The sequence below is a fragment of the Mus caroli genome, unplaced genomic scaffold, assembly GCF_978045245.1.
Source record: "Mus caroli unplaced genomic scaffold, Mus_caroli_1 scaffold_2, whole genome shotgun sequence".
Taxonomy (NCBI): domain Eukaryota; kingdom Metazoa; phylum Chordata; class Mammalia; order Rodentia; family Muridae; genus Mus; species Mus caroli.
Window position 1 is genome coordinate 170,002,498 of NW_028227257.1, and position 19,279 is coordinate 170,021,776.

At 37.1% G+C, this 19,279-nt stretch overlaps 1 protein-coding gene across 2 annotated transcripts in view; it reads right to left on the bottom strand.

The window, feature by feature from the left end:
• Positions 1-734: 734 nt before the first annotated feature.
• Positions 735-19,279, bottom strand: part of LOC110288916 (ankyrin repeat domain-containing protein 26-like) — a 46,466-nt gene continuing 27,921 nt past the window's right edge. For both annotated transcript variants that reach the window (XM_085831211.1, XM_085831208.1), the window contains exons 10-13: positions 17,764-17,861; positions 8,800-8,926; positions 7,374-7,664; positions 735-1,152 (exon numbers count right to left, since the gene is read on the bottom strand). In XM_085831211.1, the coding sequence (XP_085687337.1) occupies positions 910-1,152; positions 7,374-7,664; positions 8,800-8,926; positions 17,764-17,861 (759 nt within the window). In that variant the 3' untranslated portion in view covers positions 735-909. The remainder of the gene's footprint in view (positions 1,153-7,373; positions 7,665-8,799; positions 8,927-17,763; positions 17,862-19,279) is intronic.

Below are 19,279 nucleotides of genomic sequence, written 5' to 3' on the forward strand. Positions count from 1 at the left end.
CTTAAGATCCCATGGAGGGTTCTTGAGTACCTTTCAGGTGTCTGCAGACTCTGCACCCAAGGTACCCTGGTGCTGACGTGGTGGTGAAGGGACTTGTGACCCTGATCAGGCCAGGTTTTCTGCTTCCCTAATTAATGCAGTCTCAGATCACGCACACTAGGATTGGAGCAGAAGCCATGTTCCACTCACCAGAGGTCTTAAGATAATGTGGAGGGACCCATGGGAAGCTTGCGGGTGTCCTGAGATTCTGAGCCCAAAGTATTCTGGTGCTGGCATGGACTGGAAGGGACTTTGACCCTGATCTGGCTGGGTTTTCTGCTTCCCTAATTAATGCAATCTCAGGTCCCACCCGATTGGATTGGAGCAGAAGCTGTGTTCCACTCACCAGAGGTCTTAAGATCCTGTGGAGCGTCACCTGGGTAACTTGTGGGTGTGTGCAGACTCCATGCTCAAGGTACCCCGGTGTTGACTTAGACCGGAAGGGACTTGTGACCCTGATCATGCCAGGTTTTTTCCTTCCCTAATTAATGCAGTCTCAGGTTCTGCACGCTTAGATTGGAGCAGAAGCTGTGTTCCACTTACCAGAGGTCTTAAGATCCCGTTAAGGGTGTTGTGGGTACCTTTAGGGTGTCCATAGACTCGGAGCCCAAGGTAGGTTGGTGCTGGCATGGATCAGAAGGGACTTAGATGATATCTTAACATGTCAGCTTTATTTTAAGTAAATATAAAGAGAACACAACACTGCAGCAAAAGAAGAAATGTTACTTGTGACCAATGTTTATTTTTTTAATGCAAGTTATTTTTTCTGCAGATATTTTCCAAAATTATGAAGAGGTGTTTGTTACTTCCTATTGATTTCATGAAGATTTTTTTCACTAAATTTTGGTTACCAGCAAATTTAAAAGTACCTTATTTTCTAGGTCTCCGTTTGACTTGTTTGTTTATTTGTTCAGATAGCGATGCTGTAACCTTTAGCTGGTCATGGTGGCATTGCTTATATATTTCCGTCTTGATTCTGACAGAATGTTCACGAGCTTTGGCTCTATAGAGCATGGATTCCATGTCTTTGATTTTGCATTTCATGTCCGATATTTTCAAAGCAAAATCATTCTCTTTCCTCTGCTCTGATTCCTTATGAGTTTCAGAATGTTTCTAAAAAAAAAATCATAAGCTACATATTATAACTCATGCTGGTAAGATGGGTAAAGTTATCTGATGCCAAGTCTAAGGGCATGAATTTGAAACTTGGGATCAAAATGGTGGAAGGGCATAATTAACTCCATCTGCTTGTGCCCTGACTTCCACATAACATGTAATTAAAGGAAAAACAAAAACAAAAACAAACAAACAAACAAACAAACAAACAAACAAAAAACTAGTGTATCCAGGATAGAAGCAGTTGCTCAGCACCTAACCAAACACTATTTGCTACCATTCTAAAAGATCCAAGTTTGATTATCAGCACATAAATAAATGTCTCAACTCCAGTTCAAAGAGACCTTATTTCTTCCTCTGCTGGCTTCCCAAGACACAAGACATCCAGGTGGCACACAGTCATATATACTGGCAAAATACTCATACACATAGAAAAAGTCATACATATCGAAAAAGTTTAAGTAAAAAAATTGCTATTTCCAATAATTATCATATATTATCCTTATTTGAGTGAGTGACACAGATAATTTTAAAATTTACCTGTTTACAAAAGGTGCTGGACTTGAAATATTTATCTCCCCCTTCCAGGGTTCCATCTTCCTTCAGGTCTAAACTTCTACCTACAGCCACAGATTAGCACCACACTCCCAAGCCCATCGCTCTACCTGCCTTTGGGGTGGTCTGCTGCAATCAGGGAAAGCCAGAACCAGAAGTTTGCTACTCTCACAGACTCAGGTCAGCCAACACCAGAGACAGCCAAGGTGGCTAAAGTTACATACAAAAACATAATCAACAGAGACAGTACACTATGGCATCTTAAAATCCCAACTCTCCTAATGGGAGACATCAAATCCTGGATATTGAAGCATACTTGAAAAGAAAGACCATGACCCTAAATCTCATCTTATGAAGATGATTGAGGTCTTTACGTAGAAACTTAAATATGTTCCTTAAAGAAATATAGGAACATTCTATCAAATAGTTAGAAGCCATGAAGAGGAAACAAATAAATCCCTAAAAGAAATACGGGGAAATAAAACCAAACAAGTAAAGGAAATGAATCAAATAGTTCAAGACCTAAGATGGAAATTGAAACAATAAAAAAACCACAAATGGAGACAAGCCTGGAGATGGAAAATGTAAGAAAGAGAACAAGAGCTTTTATCACCAACAGAATATAAGAGATGGAAAAGAGAATCTCTGGCATAGAAAATAAAACAGAAGAAATTAATACATCAGTCAAAGAAAAGCCTACTCTTAAAAGGTTTTCACTCAAAACATCTAGTAAATGTAGGACACTATGAAAAGACTAAAATGAAGAATAGTAAGAATAGTTGAGGTTGATGGTTCCCAGAAGTAAATCCCAGGAAATATCTCCAAGAAAATCATGAAAAAGAAACTCCCTACCTACCTACCTACCTACCTACCTACCTACCTACCTACCTACCTCTCAAACACTAACATGTCTATAAACAAACATGAAGCCTACAGTACCCCATGTAGATTGGACCAGAAAAGAAAATTCTTCTGCTGTATAAATCAAAGAAAGAATGTTAAATGCTACAAGGGGAAAAGGCCAAGTAACATATAAAGGCATACTTCTCAGAATTGCACATAACTTCTGAACAGAGACTCTATAAACCAGAAGATCATGGACAGATGTCCTAAAGATATTAAGCTTTAGGTGTCATCCCAGACTGCTGTACACAGCAAGCCATTTAATCGACATAGATGAAGAAACTAAGATACTTTATTACAAAATCAAATTTGAACAATATCTTTCTACTAATCCATATCTACAGAGGATACTAGAAGGAAAACTCCAACACAAGGAGGGAAACTAAATCCAAGGAAACAAAAGAAAGTAATCATCTAAGAGAAAAATGAAACAAAGAGTCTCTCTCTTTCTCTCTCTCTCTCTCTCTCTCTCTCTCTCTCTCTCTCTCTCTCTCTCTCTCTCTCTCTCACACACACACACACACACACACACACACACATACACACACACACAGTAACACCATCAACATCAAAATAAGAAGAACAAACAATCATTGATTATTAATATCTCTCAGCATCCATTCACAAATAAACAGAGATAGGATAACAGAACAGGGTGGGATGTGTAAATTGGATCTATTACAGCTACATACAAGAAACCCTCCTCAGGAACACAAATAGAAACTACCTTAGAGTAAATGCTGGAAAAAAGTTCATCCAAGCAAACAGACCCAAGAAACATGCTGGAGTAGGAATTTTAACATGTACTAAGATAGACTTTCACATCAAAGCAACCAAAAAACATAGGGAAAGGCACTTCATATTCACCAAAGTAAAAATACACCAAGATGATGTCTCAGTTCTAAACATCTATGCTCCAAATGCAAGGGCAACCACTTTCATGAAAGAAAACATTACTAAAGTTCAAATCATACATCAAGCCCTACACCATGAAATTGGGGGACTACAAAATACCACTCCCACAAATGGACAGGTCATCAGAAACAATGAAATTAACAGATGTTATGAACCAAATCGACATAATAGATATCTATAGTACCTTTCACCAAAAACTTCTCAGCACTGCATAGATCCCTCTCCAAAATTGACCATATAATTGGACACAAAACAAGCCTTAACAGAAACAAGATATTTGCATCTTATCAGATTCCCATGGACTAAGTCTGGACTTCAACTTCTACAGAAACAGCAGAAAGCCCACATACTCATGGAAACTGTACAAATCTCTACTCAATGATAATTTGTCAGGAAAGAAAGAAATTAAAGACTTTCTAGAATTCAATAAAAATGAAGTTGTAACATACACAACTTATGGAACACAAAGAAAGCAGCTCTAAGAGAAAACTTCCTAGCACTGAATGCCTTCATGAAGAAGTTAGAGATACACTAGCAACTTAACATAACACCTGAATGCTCTAGAACAAAAAGAAGCAAACACACAAAAGAGGCTAGAAATAGTCAAACTTGGGGCTGAAATCAATCAAGTATATACAAAGAATCAACAAACCAAGGCATGTTTCATGGAGAAAAATCCACAAGATGACAAACCTTTAGCAAAATTAATAAAAAGGCAGAGAGAAAGTACCCGCATTTACAAATTCAGAAATGAAAACAGAGATATAAAAACAGAAACTGAAGAAATTAAAGAAAATCGTTCGGGCTATTTCAAAAGCCTATACACCTCAAAACTCAAAAAATTACAATTAATGGATAATTTTCTAGAGCGATACCACATACTAAAGATCAGGATCAGGTAAACTATCTAGACAGTTCTATAACCCTTAAGGAAATAGAAGCAATCATTAAAAGTCTCCCAACAAAAACATCCCAGAGACAGATGGTTTTTGCAAAAAAACCCTACACAACTTCCAAAGAAGAGCTAGGATCAATATTCCTCATAATAGAAATGAAAGGAACACAGAAAAATTCATTCTATGAGGCCACAGTTACAAAAATACCTAAACCAAATAATGCTTGGAAAGGGGAACACTCTTACACCACTGGAAGGATTGCAAACTTATACAACCACTTTGTGAACCAATCTGAAATTCTCTCAGAAAATTGGAAATATTTCTTCCTGAAGACTCAGCTATACCACTCTTGGGCATATACACAAAATATGCTCCACCATACTACAAGGACACTTGCTAAACTATGTTCATTGCAGCTATATTAGTAATAGTCATAAACAGCCCAGATGCCCCTCAACTGAAGAATGCATAAAAAAATATGGCACAATTACCTAATGTAATACTATTCAGGTATCAAAAATGAGGACATAACAAAATTAGCAGGCAAGTGGATGGAACTAGAAAGTGTCATCCTGAGTGAATTAACCCAGACTCAAAAGGACATGCATGGAATGTACTCACTTTTATTAGTCATAAAAGTCAGGATGATAAAAGACAAATACTGAAATATGCTAAACAAGAAGGAAGGCCCAAGTGAGGATGCTTGAATCTCACTTAGAGGAGGGAAATAGTAACTGGAGGGAGATGGAGGGAGGTAACTGGGTGAGAAAAGGGAGGGGGAGGATAATGGGAGATTCAGGATCAGGTTTCAGGAGGGACAATAGAGAAGTTCTGAGTTCCAGGGAAATAAATAGAAATCTGCAGCTGGCAGAAGCTAGGGGTCAGGTTGGGGGAATGTCTAGGAAGTGCCAGAGACATGGGGTGGAGGAGCCTACCAGGAGACAACGTGGATAATCTTAGCCTGTAGCTGCTTGTATTCTATTGCTAACTGGTTAACCCAAAACTGTTTACACATTAGGGTCTGCACATAGTTTCTGGGAACCTGCCTCCAGTTAATTCTGATTGGTAAATAAAGATGCCAGCAGACAATATCTGAGGAGGATAAACATAGGCAGGGTTTGGGGTCACATACATGGGATCATGAGGGAGGACGAAGAGAGAGGCTTCCACGGAAGGGTAATAACATGCAAGAGGAAGAAACAGCTCCCATGCCAAGAGGCTAAGAAAACGTAGATAAGTAGGCTATTTCATTTGAACAAGAACAGCCAAATTGGAATATAGAAATTAGTAAGTAGTAACTTGGAGTTATCTGTGGGAGGTAGATACTAACAGCATGGAGGGTAGGCAGTTGCCCAGCTATTGTACTGCTTAAGGCATATTTAAATATAAGGGCTGTGTGTGTGTGTGTGTGTGTGTGTGTGTGTGTGTGTGTTTGTGTGTGTGTGTGTACACCTTTTATTCTGGAACTTGTTCTAAGGTGGGGAGGAACCCTGCAACAGGAGTCATTAAAATATCTATACTACAATAGCCTACAGTGGGGATATGGAATCTGAAAAGAAAATATTCTATAGACAGGCAGGAATCTCAGTGGAGGAATAAGGACATCAACCCACCCACAGACTTTGGACTCAAAATTTGCCCTGTCTAAAGGAAATTCAGGGACAAAGGATGAAGCAAAAACTAAGAGAATGGCCCAACTTGAGAGCTACCCCATGTGCAATCACCTGTCCCTGACACTATTAGTGATACTTTGTTGTTCGTGCAGACAGGAACCCAGCATAACTGTCCTCTGAGAGGTTCCACCCAGCAGTGGAATGAAATAGAAGCAGACACCCACAGCCAAACACTGGATGAAGTTCCAGGACTCTTATGGAAAAGTTGGGGGAAGAATTGAGGGCCCTAAAGGGGATAGGAATGCCACAGGAACTCAACTAACCTGGACCCATGGGAGCGCACAGAGACTGAGTCATTAGCAAAAGAGCATACATTGGCTGGACTGAGGCCCTTGGCACATATGAACCTGTGCGGTTCAGTCTCCAGTGAGTCACTCAAAAATTAGAACAGAGAATGTTGCCTAAAGCTTATGTCTGTCTGTGAAATCCATTCCACAACAGGGCTGCCTTGCCTAGCCTCAGTGGAAGAGGATGCACCTAACCCTCCAGAGACTTGAAGTGCCAGGATAAAGGAATATGCCCAGGACCCCACACTCTCAGAGAAGAAGGGGAAGTAAGATAATGAGATTGATTCTCTTAGTGGGCACCTGGAGGAGCAGCGGTTGAGATATAAATAAATTAATAAGACTCCTGAAAAAAATCATGATCAAATACAAACATCATGTAAATGTAAAGAAATGGAGTAATATCTATCATCAATATCATATGCAATAAATAATTACTTTTGTATTGAAACAGGCTTTCTCTTTGTGTCCTGGCTATCATATGACTATTTTTGTAGACCAAGTTGTCCTCAAACTCACAGAGATCTGCATGTCTCTGTTTCCTGGGTGCTGGAATAAAAGGTGTGAACCACCACTGGCAGCTCAGAATTATTTTTAAATGAAAATTATATTCTACAGATGAAGAATAAGGCCTTGTGCATACTAAGAAATTACTTGACCATGAAAGTAATCATATGAATGCAAAAGTTTCTACTAAATAATGAACTTTATGAACAATGTAATAACAGAATTATAATTTCTATTACAATTTAATTTTCTGCAATAAGCTATATTTTGCCAATTAATCCTAAAAAATCAGATTATTCTTTAAAACATTTTCTTAAGAGGTATGTTTACTTAATAGTGTAAACAATGTTTAAACAAAGAAGATGACTTATTTTGACAAGTCTATAAAACAAATTGTTATAAAGGAAGAAAAAAATTCATGGAAAATGTACATTGAAAATACTGCTTGCAATGAAAAAAGCACACTGAAAGATAATCATATTAACCTGTAAAGCTTGAGAGATTTCTTCCAAAGTTTCCTCTACTTGCAGTCTGGATCTTTCCTCAATCTCTTGCTTTAACATTTCTGCCTGTCTACGATCTATCATATTCTTTGCCATGTGAGTTTCAAGGATTAAGCATTCCTCTTTGAGCTTCTCCTCTCTGTCTTCAAGCATTTTGCATTTCTCCTGGATGGTTGTCATAGGTAAGACCTTCTGACGCAGAGACTGGTTTTCATTTTCAAGTTGCTGACAGTTAAATAACACTTGGTTTAGCCTTCCTGTGGCAAGATCAATCTGCATCAAAAAATGAATGTTGTTTATAGATAAAGAAGTTGGCAGGAAATCAAATTAAGACTTAAACCATAACCAGGAGAGAAAGTGAATTGCACAGGTGTAGAAGGTACTTGCCACCAAACCTGGCAACTTAAGTTTGATTCCTAGAACCTACAGGGCAAGAAAGAGGAAACTGGCTCCCACAAATTGTCCTCTCCTTTCACATGCAAACCATTATACATGCATACCTTAGCATGTGTATGCAAACCTGTACACCTTGAGAGAATAACTAATTCATTATTCTTTTTAAAATAAGCTTTGATATAAACACAATCTAGTCAAATACTACGACACTGAACTCTGCCAAACTTCATTTTCAGGCTTCTCCTGGGTAAAATAAATGTATCTTTGAATATAAAGAATTTGAGAACAGGCTCTCTATTTTTGATATACTTAATACAGCTTATGATTTTTATTTCTAGCTCATTTATTTGTAAAGTCCATAACATGTTATGTTGGACCATATACTTTTACATATCATACAAAACAACTTTTAATATTGGAAACTCAGACTACTGCCTTGACTGTCTTTGACATGTTACCTCAACTTGTGACTTTCAAAGAATCTACCCTAGACTATGCCTTCTTCAGGTAAGTTAAACAGTTTATTCTGTGATCATTGTGTTGACCTATCAAGTGTATTGTGCTTCCATATTTGTTGACTATAAGATAGCAAATGCAGAAAACTCATTTAAGAGAATGGAGAATCTATAGCTTGATAGTTGTGATTTAGGGTTGATTCAAGTGTATATAAGCAGGTTTAATTTACTGTTGTTGAAAAAGGATCTCACTCTCTAGCTTTGGCTGGCTAGAACTTGACAGGCAGACCAAGCTGGCCTCAAGCTCACAAACATCCCCCTGCACCTGACTTCTCAGTTTGGAATCAAAGGCATATGCCACCATTGCACAGACCTGGCATTAAGTCACAGCCAAGTGTAAAGAGAGAAGTAAATGTATAGCATATATATGTGAATAGAAAAAGTAAAAATTTCAATGACTTCTGGTTATAACCTTTTTATAATTCTTTGTTACATAGATAAAATAATTGAAAGAGTTGTATTAACAAAGTTTTGACTCGGAAAAAAATAAAACATACCTTTTGTTTTAGTACATTAATCTCATCTGTTTCATATTGATCAGTATTTAAATCTTCAGGACGAGTAAACTTTCTATTTTCTTGTTCATTTGAGTTCTTTTGTCTTATTTTAAAATTTTTCTTTACCCTGGGAGAAATGATCATAGAGAGTAAGTGAAGTATTTAAAATGTATTTAAAGATAGGGCTTCATTTTGCCCATGCTGTCTCCAAACTAGCTATGTGGCTGCAGATAACAGTGGACTCTAGTTCTTCTTGCATCTACCTGCCAAGAGCTGAGGTTACAGGCATATATCGCCATGCACATCTCCTTAAAAATAATTATTTAATTATTTTACAACAGAGGATAGATTTATTATATAAAGGAAGTACAAGTATAAAATTTTCAATCCTTCAAATCACAGGGGAACATGATTTTTCATTTATTTTTTATTTTAACAAACAGAAAAAAAAAAAAAACATGAAGATTGGTTGCCATGGAAGGGAGGATCTGAGAGGAGTTGGTTGAGGGAAAAGAAAGTGAACAAAACATGTTGAATGAAATTTTTATATTAGCTGGTTGTTTTGATATTTATTATTATTTTAATGATAGAAAGAAAGGAGAAAATCCATCTAATTCTTGTTTATAAGAAACATCAGGGCCGGGTGTGGTGGTGCATGCCTTTAATCCCAGCACTTGACAGGCAGAGGCAGGTGAATTTCTGTGTTTGAGGCTAGCCTGGTCTACACAGTGAGTTACAGGACAGACAGGGCTACACAGAGAAACCCTGTCTTGAAAAAAACCAATAATAATAACAATAATATTAATACTAATTAAAAAAATAAGAAACATCATAGCTGAAAGATAGATACCACAGTAAGGTAAGACATTTCAGACAGTATTCCATTCAAATAGTATTAAAATACAAACAAGAGTCTCTACCCTAATATCTGATAAAAATAGACTTCAAACAAAAATTGACAAGAAGAGATAAATAGATGAAGAACACTTTCTGTGCTTAAAGCACTGGTTGGATCAATAATGTAAGCACCGTAAGTTTAGGGAAAGAAGTCAAACTATTGCTTTGGGAAAATGACATGATATGATATATAAAAGTTACAATTTCACTGGATAAATTCTACCAATAAAAAACAAATTCAGAAATGTGGCAGGATACAGAATAAACTTGCACAAATCAATAGCTTCTCTATACACCAACAACAAATGTAGAGAGAAAGAGATCATGGATACATTCCTATTCACAGTAGCCTCAAAGAAAATGAAATGTCTCAGAATAAGCCTAACCAGGTAGAATGACATTTACAGTTAAGTCCTTAAAACTCTGAGGAAATAGACAGAAAAGACATTTGGAAATGGAATGACATCTCATGGTCATTAATTGGTAGAATTAATATTGTGAAAATGACCGTTCTACCAAAAGTTGTTTAAGTACTCAATGCAGTCCCCATCAAGATACTCATCTCCTTCTTTACCAAAAGAGAAAAGGAAAGTCATATGATACCAAAAACATTTGAACAAAAAAGCACAATGCTGGAGGAATTGCTTTCCAGATCTCAAGATAAATTAGCAAACCATAGTAATACAACTAATATGATTCTCCCACAATTATTGACACATGGAACAAATCTGAGAGTTGAACATATGTATGTGTAACTGCAGCCACTCGATCTTTGACAAAGATACCAAAACCATAAACTGGAGAAAAGAAAGCATTTTCAAGAAATTATCCTGGGAAAATGAGATGTCCACATGTAGAAGAATAAAATTAGCCCTGTATCTATGCCAAAGCACAAGAATTAACTCTAAATGGATCAAAGACTTAAATGTTAAATCTGAAACACACACAGTTTCTTACAGGATATAGGTTTAGGAGAAGGCTTTCTGCATTGGACTTCATTGTGGAAGGTGGTTTGAAAGAAATTTGAAAGCCAGGGTAATAGGGGGCTTGTTTTAAGATACTGTCTTATAGCTAAAAAGGAGTTATGTTGGACTCTCTAAGTCGAGGGACCATGACATAAGAGTCAAAAAGAATGTAGGAAGAGAAAGAGGACATCTATTTACTGTCACCATTTGGTCACTTCAATCATTACAATCAGGGATGAAGAGGCACAAGATTGGCACAGTCAATGAATGATCATGGACCGGGAAAAAGCTTATGGAGTTTGAACCTTCCCTTTTGAACTACTAGCCAGGAATGCATGCTGGGAGAGAAGGAGTCATGTCTTCGGCTGTATACCCAGGGGTGAGCCCGCAAAGCTGCCAATGTATGGCCATAATTAAATTCAGTGGGTCACAAAACAAAACAAGAAAATGAAAATGTAAGGAAGAAATTTGTTGGAAGGAGTGGGGATTAACAAGAGATAAGAAGAAAACAACAGAGAATGGAAGGGTTAACAGTAATAAGAATCAATTATATACATTTATGAAATTGTCAAAAAAATACAACCTTTTCAGCAGAACACACAGAGTCAGCATTAATAGATGTGAAATGAGATCTGAGCTGTGCTCAACCTTCCTCAGAGACAGCCACTGGTGAACATATGCATAGCTATTCAAAGTCCAGAGAATGAGAGATGGATGCTCAGCTCCAAATGGGAAAGTTACCAAAACAAACTGCATAAATACATCTGAGGCTCAGACTGTATCACAAAGAGAAGTCTGAAGTGAAGACAGCAGAGGGTGAGGAAGAGTACTGTGAAATGTTGTTTTCTGGGCATGGCTATCACACTCATGATCTGCCAATAGCCACATAAGACCTGCACACAAAAACAATAGCCAAAATTTCAGCATCAATTTGTAGATGAACTCCAGGCCCCAATTTTTACTGAATTGTTATTAGAAGTTGATAATGGCTGGAGTAAGAAAATCTTTTCTTTCTGATTTTCTTTGCTTCATTTTTTATTTTATTTATTTTATCAGGATAGGATCACTGATAGAATTACTATGTGTGCTGGTTTGCACTGCTACCTGGGAGCTGAGCCTGTGCTCTGGATCTCCACTTACTCAACCCACACCCAGAGGTACCTGGGGACCCCAGGAGTTCTGATACATTCAAAGAATTGAACAAAACCTTGCTGGGTCTAAAAGTGGAAATAGAAACATTAAAGAAATCACAAAGGGAGACAACCATGAACTCACAGATGTAAGCATCATCAACAGAATAAAAAAGATAGAAGAGAGAATATCAGGTATAGAAGATATCATAGTAGACATTGACACAGGAGTCAAGGAAAATAGAAAAAGCAAAAAGCCCCTAGATCAAAATATTCAAGATATCCAGTTCACAATGAAAAGAGCAAACCTAAGAGTTATAAGTATAGAAGAGAGTGAAGATTCCAAACTCAATGAGACAGTAAACATCTTCAACAAAATTATAGAAGAAACCTTCTCTAACCTAAAGAAGGACAAGTCCATAAACATACAAGAAACCTACAGAACACAAAAAGTATTGGATCAGAAAAGAATTCTTCCTGTCATGTTAAAATCAGAACACAAAATGCATAGAACAAAGAAAGAATATTAAAAGTGGTAAAGGTAAAAGGCAAAGTAACATATAAAGGCAGACCTATCAGAATCACTCCAGACATCTCAACAGAGACTCTAACAGTCAGAAGATCCTGGGCAGATGTTATATAGACCCACAGAGAACAAAGGTTGTCAGCCCAGGCTACTATTACCCAGGAAAACTCTCAATTGCCATAAATGGAAAAAAAACAAGATTTTTCCACAACAAAAATAAATTTAAACAATATCTTTCCACTAATCCAGAGGATAGTAGAAGAAAACTCCAACACAAGGAGGGAAAATATACCCAATAAAAAATAAGAAATTAATCTTCTCACAACAAGCCCAAAAGAAAAGAACCACACAAACATAATTCCACATCTAACAAGAAAAATAACAGAAAACAATAAATATTTGTCCTTAATATCTCTCCACATCAATGGACTCAATTGTCCAACAAAAAAGCATAGGCTAACAGACTGGGTACCTAAACAGGGCCCAGAATTTTGCTGCATACAGGAAAAACACATCAGTGACAAAGACAAGCACTACTTCAGAGTAAATCATTGGAGAAAAGTTTCCAAGCACATGGGCCAAAGAAACAAGCTGGAGTAGCCATTCAAATATCCAATAAAATAAACTTTCAACCAAAATTTATCAAAAAAGATAGGGAAGGACACTACATAACTCATCAAAGGAAAAATCCACCAAGATGAACTCTCAATTCTGAATATATATGCCCCAAATTCAAGGGCACCCACGTTTGTAAACTAAACAGACACAGTGAAACTAAGAGAAGTTATGAACCAAATGTATTTAACAGATATCTATAGAACATTATACCCTAAAACAAAAGAATAGGCATTCCTTCCAGCACATCATGGTACCGTCTTCAAAATTTACCATATAATCAGACACAAAACAAGCCTCAACAAATACAAGAACATTGAATTAATCCCATGTAATCTACTCAGCCACCACAGACTAAGGCTAGTCTTCAATAACAACAATAACAAAAAGAAAGCACACACACACGTGGGTGCTGAACAACTATCTATGCAATGATAACTTGATCTGGGAATAAATAAGGAAAGAAATTAAACATACTTTAGAAGTTAATAAAAATGAAGGCACGACATACCCAAAATTATAGGACACAATGAAAGCAGTGCTAAGAGGAAAACTGATAGCTCTGAATGTATTCATAAAGAAAATGTAGAGATCTTATACTAGTAGCTTAACAGCACATTTGAAAGCTCTAGAACAAAAAGAGCACACACCCAAGAGGAGTAGACTGCAGGAAATAATCAAACTCAGTGCTGAAATCAACTAAGTACAAACAAAGAGTAGATACAACTAAGTAGATACAAAGTATCAACAAAACTAGAAGCGGTTCTTTGAGGAAATCAACAAGATAGATGAACTCTTATCCATACTAACTAAAGGGCACAGAGACACTGTCCAAGTTAACAAAATCAAAAATGAAAAATGAGACATAAGAAAAGAAACTGAGGAAATTAAAAAATAGTAAGATACTACTACAAAAGCATATAACCAACAAAACTGGAAAGTCTAGGTAAAATGGATGATAAATAGAAGCAGTAATTAATAGTCTCCCAACCAAAAACAGCCCATGAACTAGATGGGTTTAGTGCAAAATTCTATCAGAACTTCAATGAAGATCTATTACCAATACTTCTCAAACTATTCCACAAAATAGAAACAGAAGAAACACTACTCTGTTCTTTGTATGAACCCACAGTTATGCTGATACCTAAACCAACACAAAAACTAACAAGAAAGGGAATTTCAGACCAATTTTCTCCATGAATATTGATGCAAAATATTCAATAAAATCCAAAACCATCATTCACTATGATCAAGTAGACTTCATCCCAGGGATGCAGAGATGATGCAATATAAGGAAATCCATTTACATAATCAACTGTATAAACAAACACAAAGAAAAAACACAGGATTATCTTATTAGAAGCTGAAAAAGCCTTTGATAAAATACAATACCCCTTCATTTAAAATTATTGGAGAGATCTGGAATTCCAGGCCCATACCTGAACTTAATAAAAGTAATGTACAGCAAAACAATAGCCAACATCATACTAAAAGGACAGAAAATTGAAGCAATCCCACTAAAACCAGGAATAAGACTAGGTTGTCCACTCTCCCCCACCCCCATCTATTAAATGGAGTACTCAAAATCTAGTCAGAGCAATTAGAAAACAAAAGGACATCAGAGGGATACAAATTGGGAAGGAAGAAGTCAAGATTTCACTATTCGCAGGTGATATGATAGTGTATATAAGCAACCACAAAAATTCTACCAGAGAAGTCCTACAGTTCATAAATAACTTCAGCAATGTAGCTAGATATAAAATTAACTCTAACAAACTTGTAGCCTCCCTCTACTCGAAGGAAAAGTGGGCTGGGAAAGAAATGAAGGAAACAACACCCTTCACAATAGTCACAAATAAAATAAAATATTTTGATGTGACACTAACCATGCAAGTGAAAATCTGTTTGTTTGTTTGTTGTTTTGTTTGTTGTTGTTATTGTTGTTTTTGAGACAGGGTTTCTCTGTATCACCCTGGCTCTCCTGGAACTCACTCTGTAGACCAGGCTGGCCTCGAATTCAGAAATCCACCTGCCTCTGCCTCTGAAGTGCTTGGATTAAAGGCATGTACCACCACAGCCGGTTGCAAGTGAAAATCTGTATGGCAAGAACCTCGATTCTCTGAAGAAATTGAAGATGGCCTCTGAAGATGGAAAGATTTCCCACACTCATGGATCAGTATGATTTACATAATAAAAATGGCCTTTATACCAAAAGCAATCTACAGATTCATTGAAATCTCCCATCAATATTCCAACTCAACTCTTCATAAAGATAGAAAAAGCAATTCTCTAATTCATCTGGAATAACAAAAACAGCAGGAAGGTAAAAACAATTCTCAAGATTAAAGAACTTCTGGGGGAATCACGATCCCTGACCTCTAATTATACTACAGAGGAATTGTGATTAAAAAACAAAACACATAGTATTGGTACAGAATCAGGCAGGTAGATAAATGGCATAGAACTGAAAACCCAGAAATAAACCTACACACCTATTGATCCTTGACAAAGAAGCCAAAACCATACAATGGGAAGAGGATTTTCAACAAATACTGCTGGTTCAACTGACAGTCAGCATGTAGAAAAATGTAAGTTGATCCTTATTTATGTCCTTGTACAAAGATCAAGTTCAACTGGATCAAGGACCTCCACGTTATACCAGATACACTGAATCTAATAAAAGAGAAAGTAGGGGAAAGGTTCAAACAAATGGCTGCAGGGAAAAATTTCCTGAACAGGACAACGATGGCTCTTGCTCTAAGATCAACAATAGACAAATGGGACCTCATAAAATTGAAAAGTTTCTTCAAAGCAAAGGACACTGTCAAAAGAAAAAAGGGCCAAGTCAATGATTCTGAAAAGATCTTTACCAACTCTACATCCAATAGAGGGCTAATATCAAAATAAACAAAAACTCAAGAAGTTAGACTCCAGAGAACCAATTAACCCTATCAAAAATGTGGTACAAAGCTAAACAAAGAATTCTCAGCAGAGGAACTTAACATGGCTGAGAAGCATATAAAGAATTTCTCAGCATCCTTAGTCACTAGAGAAATGCAAGTCAAAATGACCCTGAGATTCTACCTCACACCAATCAGAATGTCTAAGATTAAAAATACAGGGGACAGTAGATACAGGCAAAGATGTAGAGAAAGAGAAACTTCCACTCCCCCACTGATGGTGGGACTACATGCTGTTAAAACCACCTTGGAAATTATTCTGGCAGTTCTTTAGAAAACTGGAAATAGTTCTATCTGAAGACCAAGGTATATCACTACTGAGCATATACCCAAAATATGCTCCAGCATATAACAAGGAAACATGTGCCTCTGTTTATAGGAGCATTTTTAATAATAGCTAGATGCTGGAAAAAGCCAGATGTCCCTCAACAAAAGAATGGATACAGAAAATTTGGTACATTTACACAATGGAGTATTGTTCAGCTATTAAAAACAATGACTATTTGAAATTCACAGGCAAATGGATGGAACTAGAAAATATACTGAGTGACGTAACCAATACACAAAAGAACACACATTCTATGTACTCACTAATAATTGGATATTAGCCCAAAAGTTCAGAATATCCACGATACAACCCACAAATCATATGGAGCTCAAAAGAAGGAAGACCAAAGTGTGGATCCTACATAGAAAGGGGAACAAAATAATCACAGGAGGTGGATGAAGAGAGGGAACTGGGAGGATGGGGCCACCCACCCAGCTCAAAATTGTCAACCCAGATTGTCAAAAGGAAGACAGGAACAAAAATGTAACAGGGACTGAAGGAAAGGCCATCCAGAGACTTCCCACCTTGGGATGCATCCCATCTGTAGATACTAAACCACAACACTATTGCTGATGCCAGGAAGCACTTGCTGACAGGAGCCTGGTCTGGCTGTTCTCTGAGAGGTTCTAGCAGCACCTGACCAATGCAGATGCAAATACTCCCACCTAACCATAGACTGAGCCCAGGGTCCCCAATGGAATAGCTAGGGGAAGGACTGAAGGAGCTGAATGGGATTGCAACCCCAAAGGAAGAACAATATAAACTAAACTAACCAGACCATCTAGAGCTCCCAGAGACTAAACCACTAACCAAAGAGTATATATAGAGGGATCCATGGCTCCAGACACATATCTAGCAGAGAATCTGGCATCAAATAGGAAGAGAGGTCCTTGGTCCTGTGGAGAGTTGATGCCCCAGCATATGAGGATGCTAGAGCAGTGAGGTGGGAGTGGTTGAGTGGGTGGAGGAGCGCCCTCACACTGGTAAAGGGGAGATGGGACAGGGTGGATGTGATGGGGGATTTGTGAAGGGCTAACCAGGAAGGAGGATATCATTTGAAATTTAAACAAATAAAATGATTAAAAAATAAAATACAATAAAGGCTATGCTTGCCTAAATAGTCTCTAATCTATGCACATATTCCCAAACAGCAGTACTACCTAAACTTAAAGAGTTATTCCTTTTTAAATCTTGAGGTGGTGAATAGGACATGTTGGAAGTGTACAGAAGGAGCTAGATGGGGCAAGTGGTGGATAGCTATGATATATTTCTTGGTATATATGAATAAGATTCTAAGCAGAAAAATCTGTTATAATAATCACACAAATAGCCATTAAGACATTAGTATACTCAATGTAGAGACAAACAAAACTACCAAAAGAAACTGAGCCAAGGATGCTCAGAAATGTGAGATCAAAAATAAATTAAGCATACTTTACATAGAATAATTTATTTATGGAAATGCAGAAATTAAATTAAATTTTTCATAGGTTTTGAGAAAATTACTACCAACTGTGATTTGTTTGGAATATTAAAATCTTACCTCCTTTGCTTTTTTTTATATTCCTTATATTTCTTCTGTTCTTCTGTTCTACACTTCAGGGATTGAATTGACTCAGTATCCTTCTCATCATTTTCAGACTTTGGAAAACATAAAAATAATTTAAGAAATATAGACACCCTCTTTTTTTTCTTAGAAATATTACTTCTAATGATGAGTTCATGACAATATCTGTTTAGACAGACTCACAAATTACATTTTTGAGTATGATACAACTAAATACAGACTTCAAAATCATCATCATCCTCACGATATCAAATTGATTTATGCTGGTCACCATTACATTTTCTGAATGTTTATTTTCAGATTTTGATTGTAAAGATGTCTTCTCTATAATATGTAAAACATCTCTCATCTCTCGTTGGGCATTCCCTTTTGGGACAACTTAGTTATCTTGAAATACACGACCTCATTTACAAATACTTTATATCACTAATTATATTTACTAATTAAATCTACTTTTAAAATCCTGCTTACTGTTAAACTCTCCAGGTCATCAAGCACATGTTTTATTTTAAGCCTTCATTCTTCTTCACTTCTTGAAAGCAATCATGAACAATGACCAGCCTCACACCTTGCTCTTCAAGCAGACCTGCCTTTCAACCCAGCAGCTTCCAGTGCTTATTCCTGTCCTGTCCACTTTTGTTCACATGAAAAGTTTCTCAGAATTCCTGTGTCTTAAATACTTTAACTCAGAACATCTAATCTCAATTTCTTAACTCAGGTCACTTAAAAATATGTCTTCCTTCTCAAGACCGAGGCCCTCTCCTCCCAATGATGGCCAACTAGGCCATCTTCTGCTACATATGCAGCTAGAGACACCAGCTCTGGGATCAAGGAAGCAGGAGTAGGTGGGTTGGGGAGCCAAGCAGGGGTGTGGGGGAGGATATAGGGGACTTTCAGGATAGCATTTGAAATGTAAATGAAGAAAATAACTAATAAAAATTGTTTTTGAAAAGAAAATATGTCTTCCTTCTCATTCCGTTCCTGCAGACAATGCTTTGGGAGGATTGCTTCTGAACAGAAACTTTTCATTCTTTTTGTAATGGTAATCCTGGTTTTCAACTTGAAAAGTTGGGAAAGGGAACTTTTAAGTGATGAATTGCCTTCATCTGACAGACCTATGACATGTCTGCGGGACATTTTCTTGGTCACTAAATGATGTGCTATGGCCCAGTCTACTGTGGACAGTACTATCCCTAGGCAGGTCTACTGGGGCTGTAATAAAAGGAACAGAACGTGAGCCTAGGCAGTAATCAGCACCCTTCTGTGGTTTCTGCTTCAGTCCCTGCTTCCAAGTTCCTGCCTTTAGTTTCTACCCTAGCTGGTTTAGAATTCAGTCTCTTTGAAGATCAGTCGGAGATGGACATATATAGTTGGAGTACATGTAACCCATAAGCTGAAATAAATACTCTCCTCCTCCACTTGTTTTATACCATGATGTTTATTCTAGGAACAGAAGGAAAATTAGAATACCTGGCATGGTATTAAGATATTT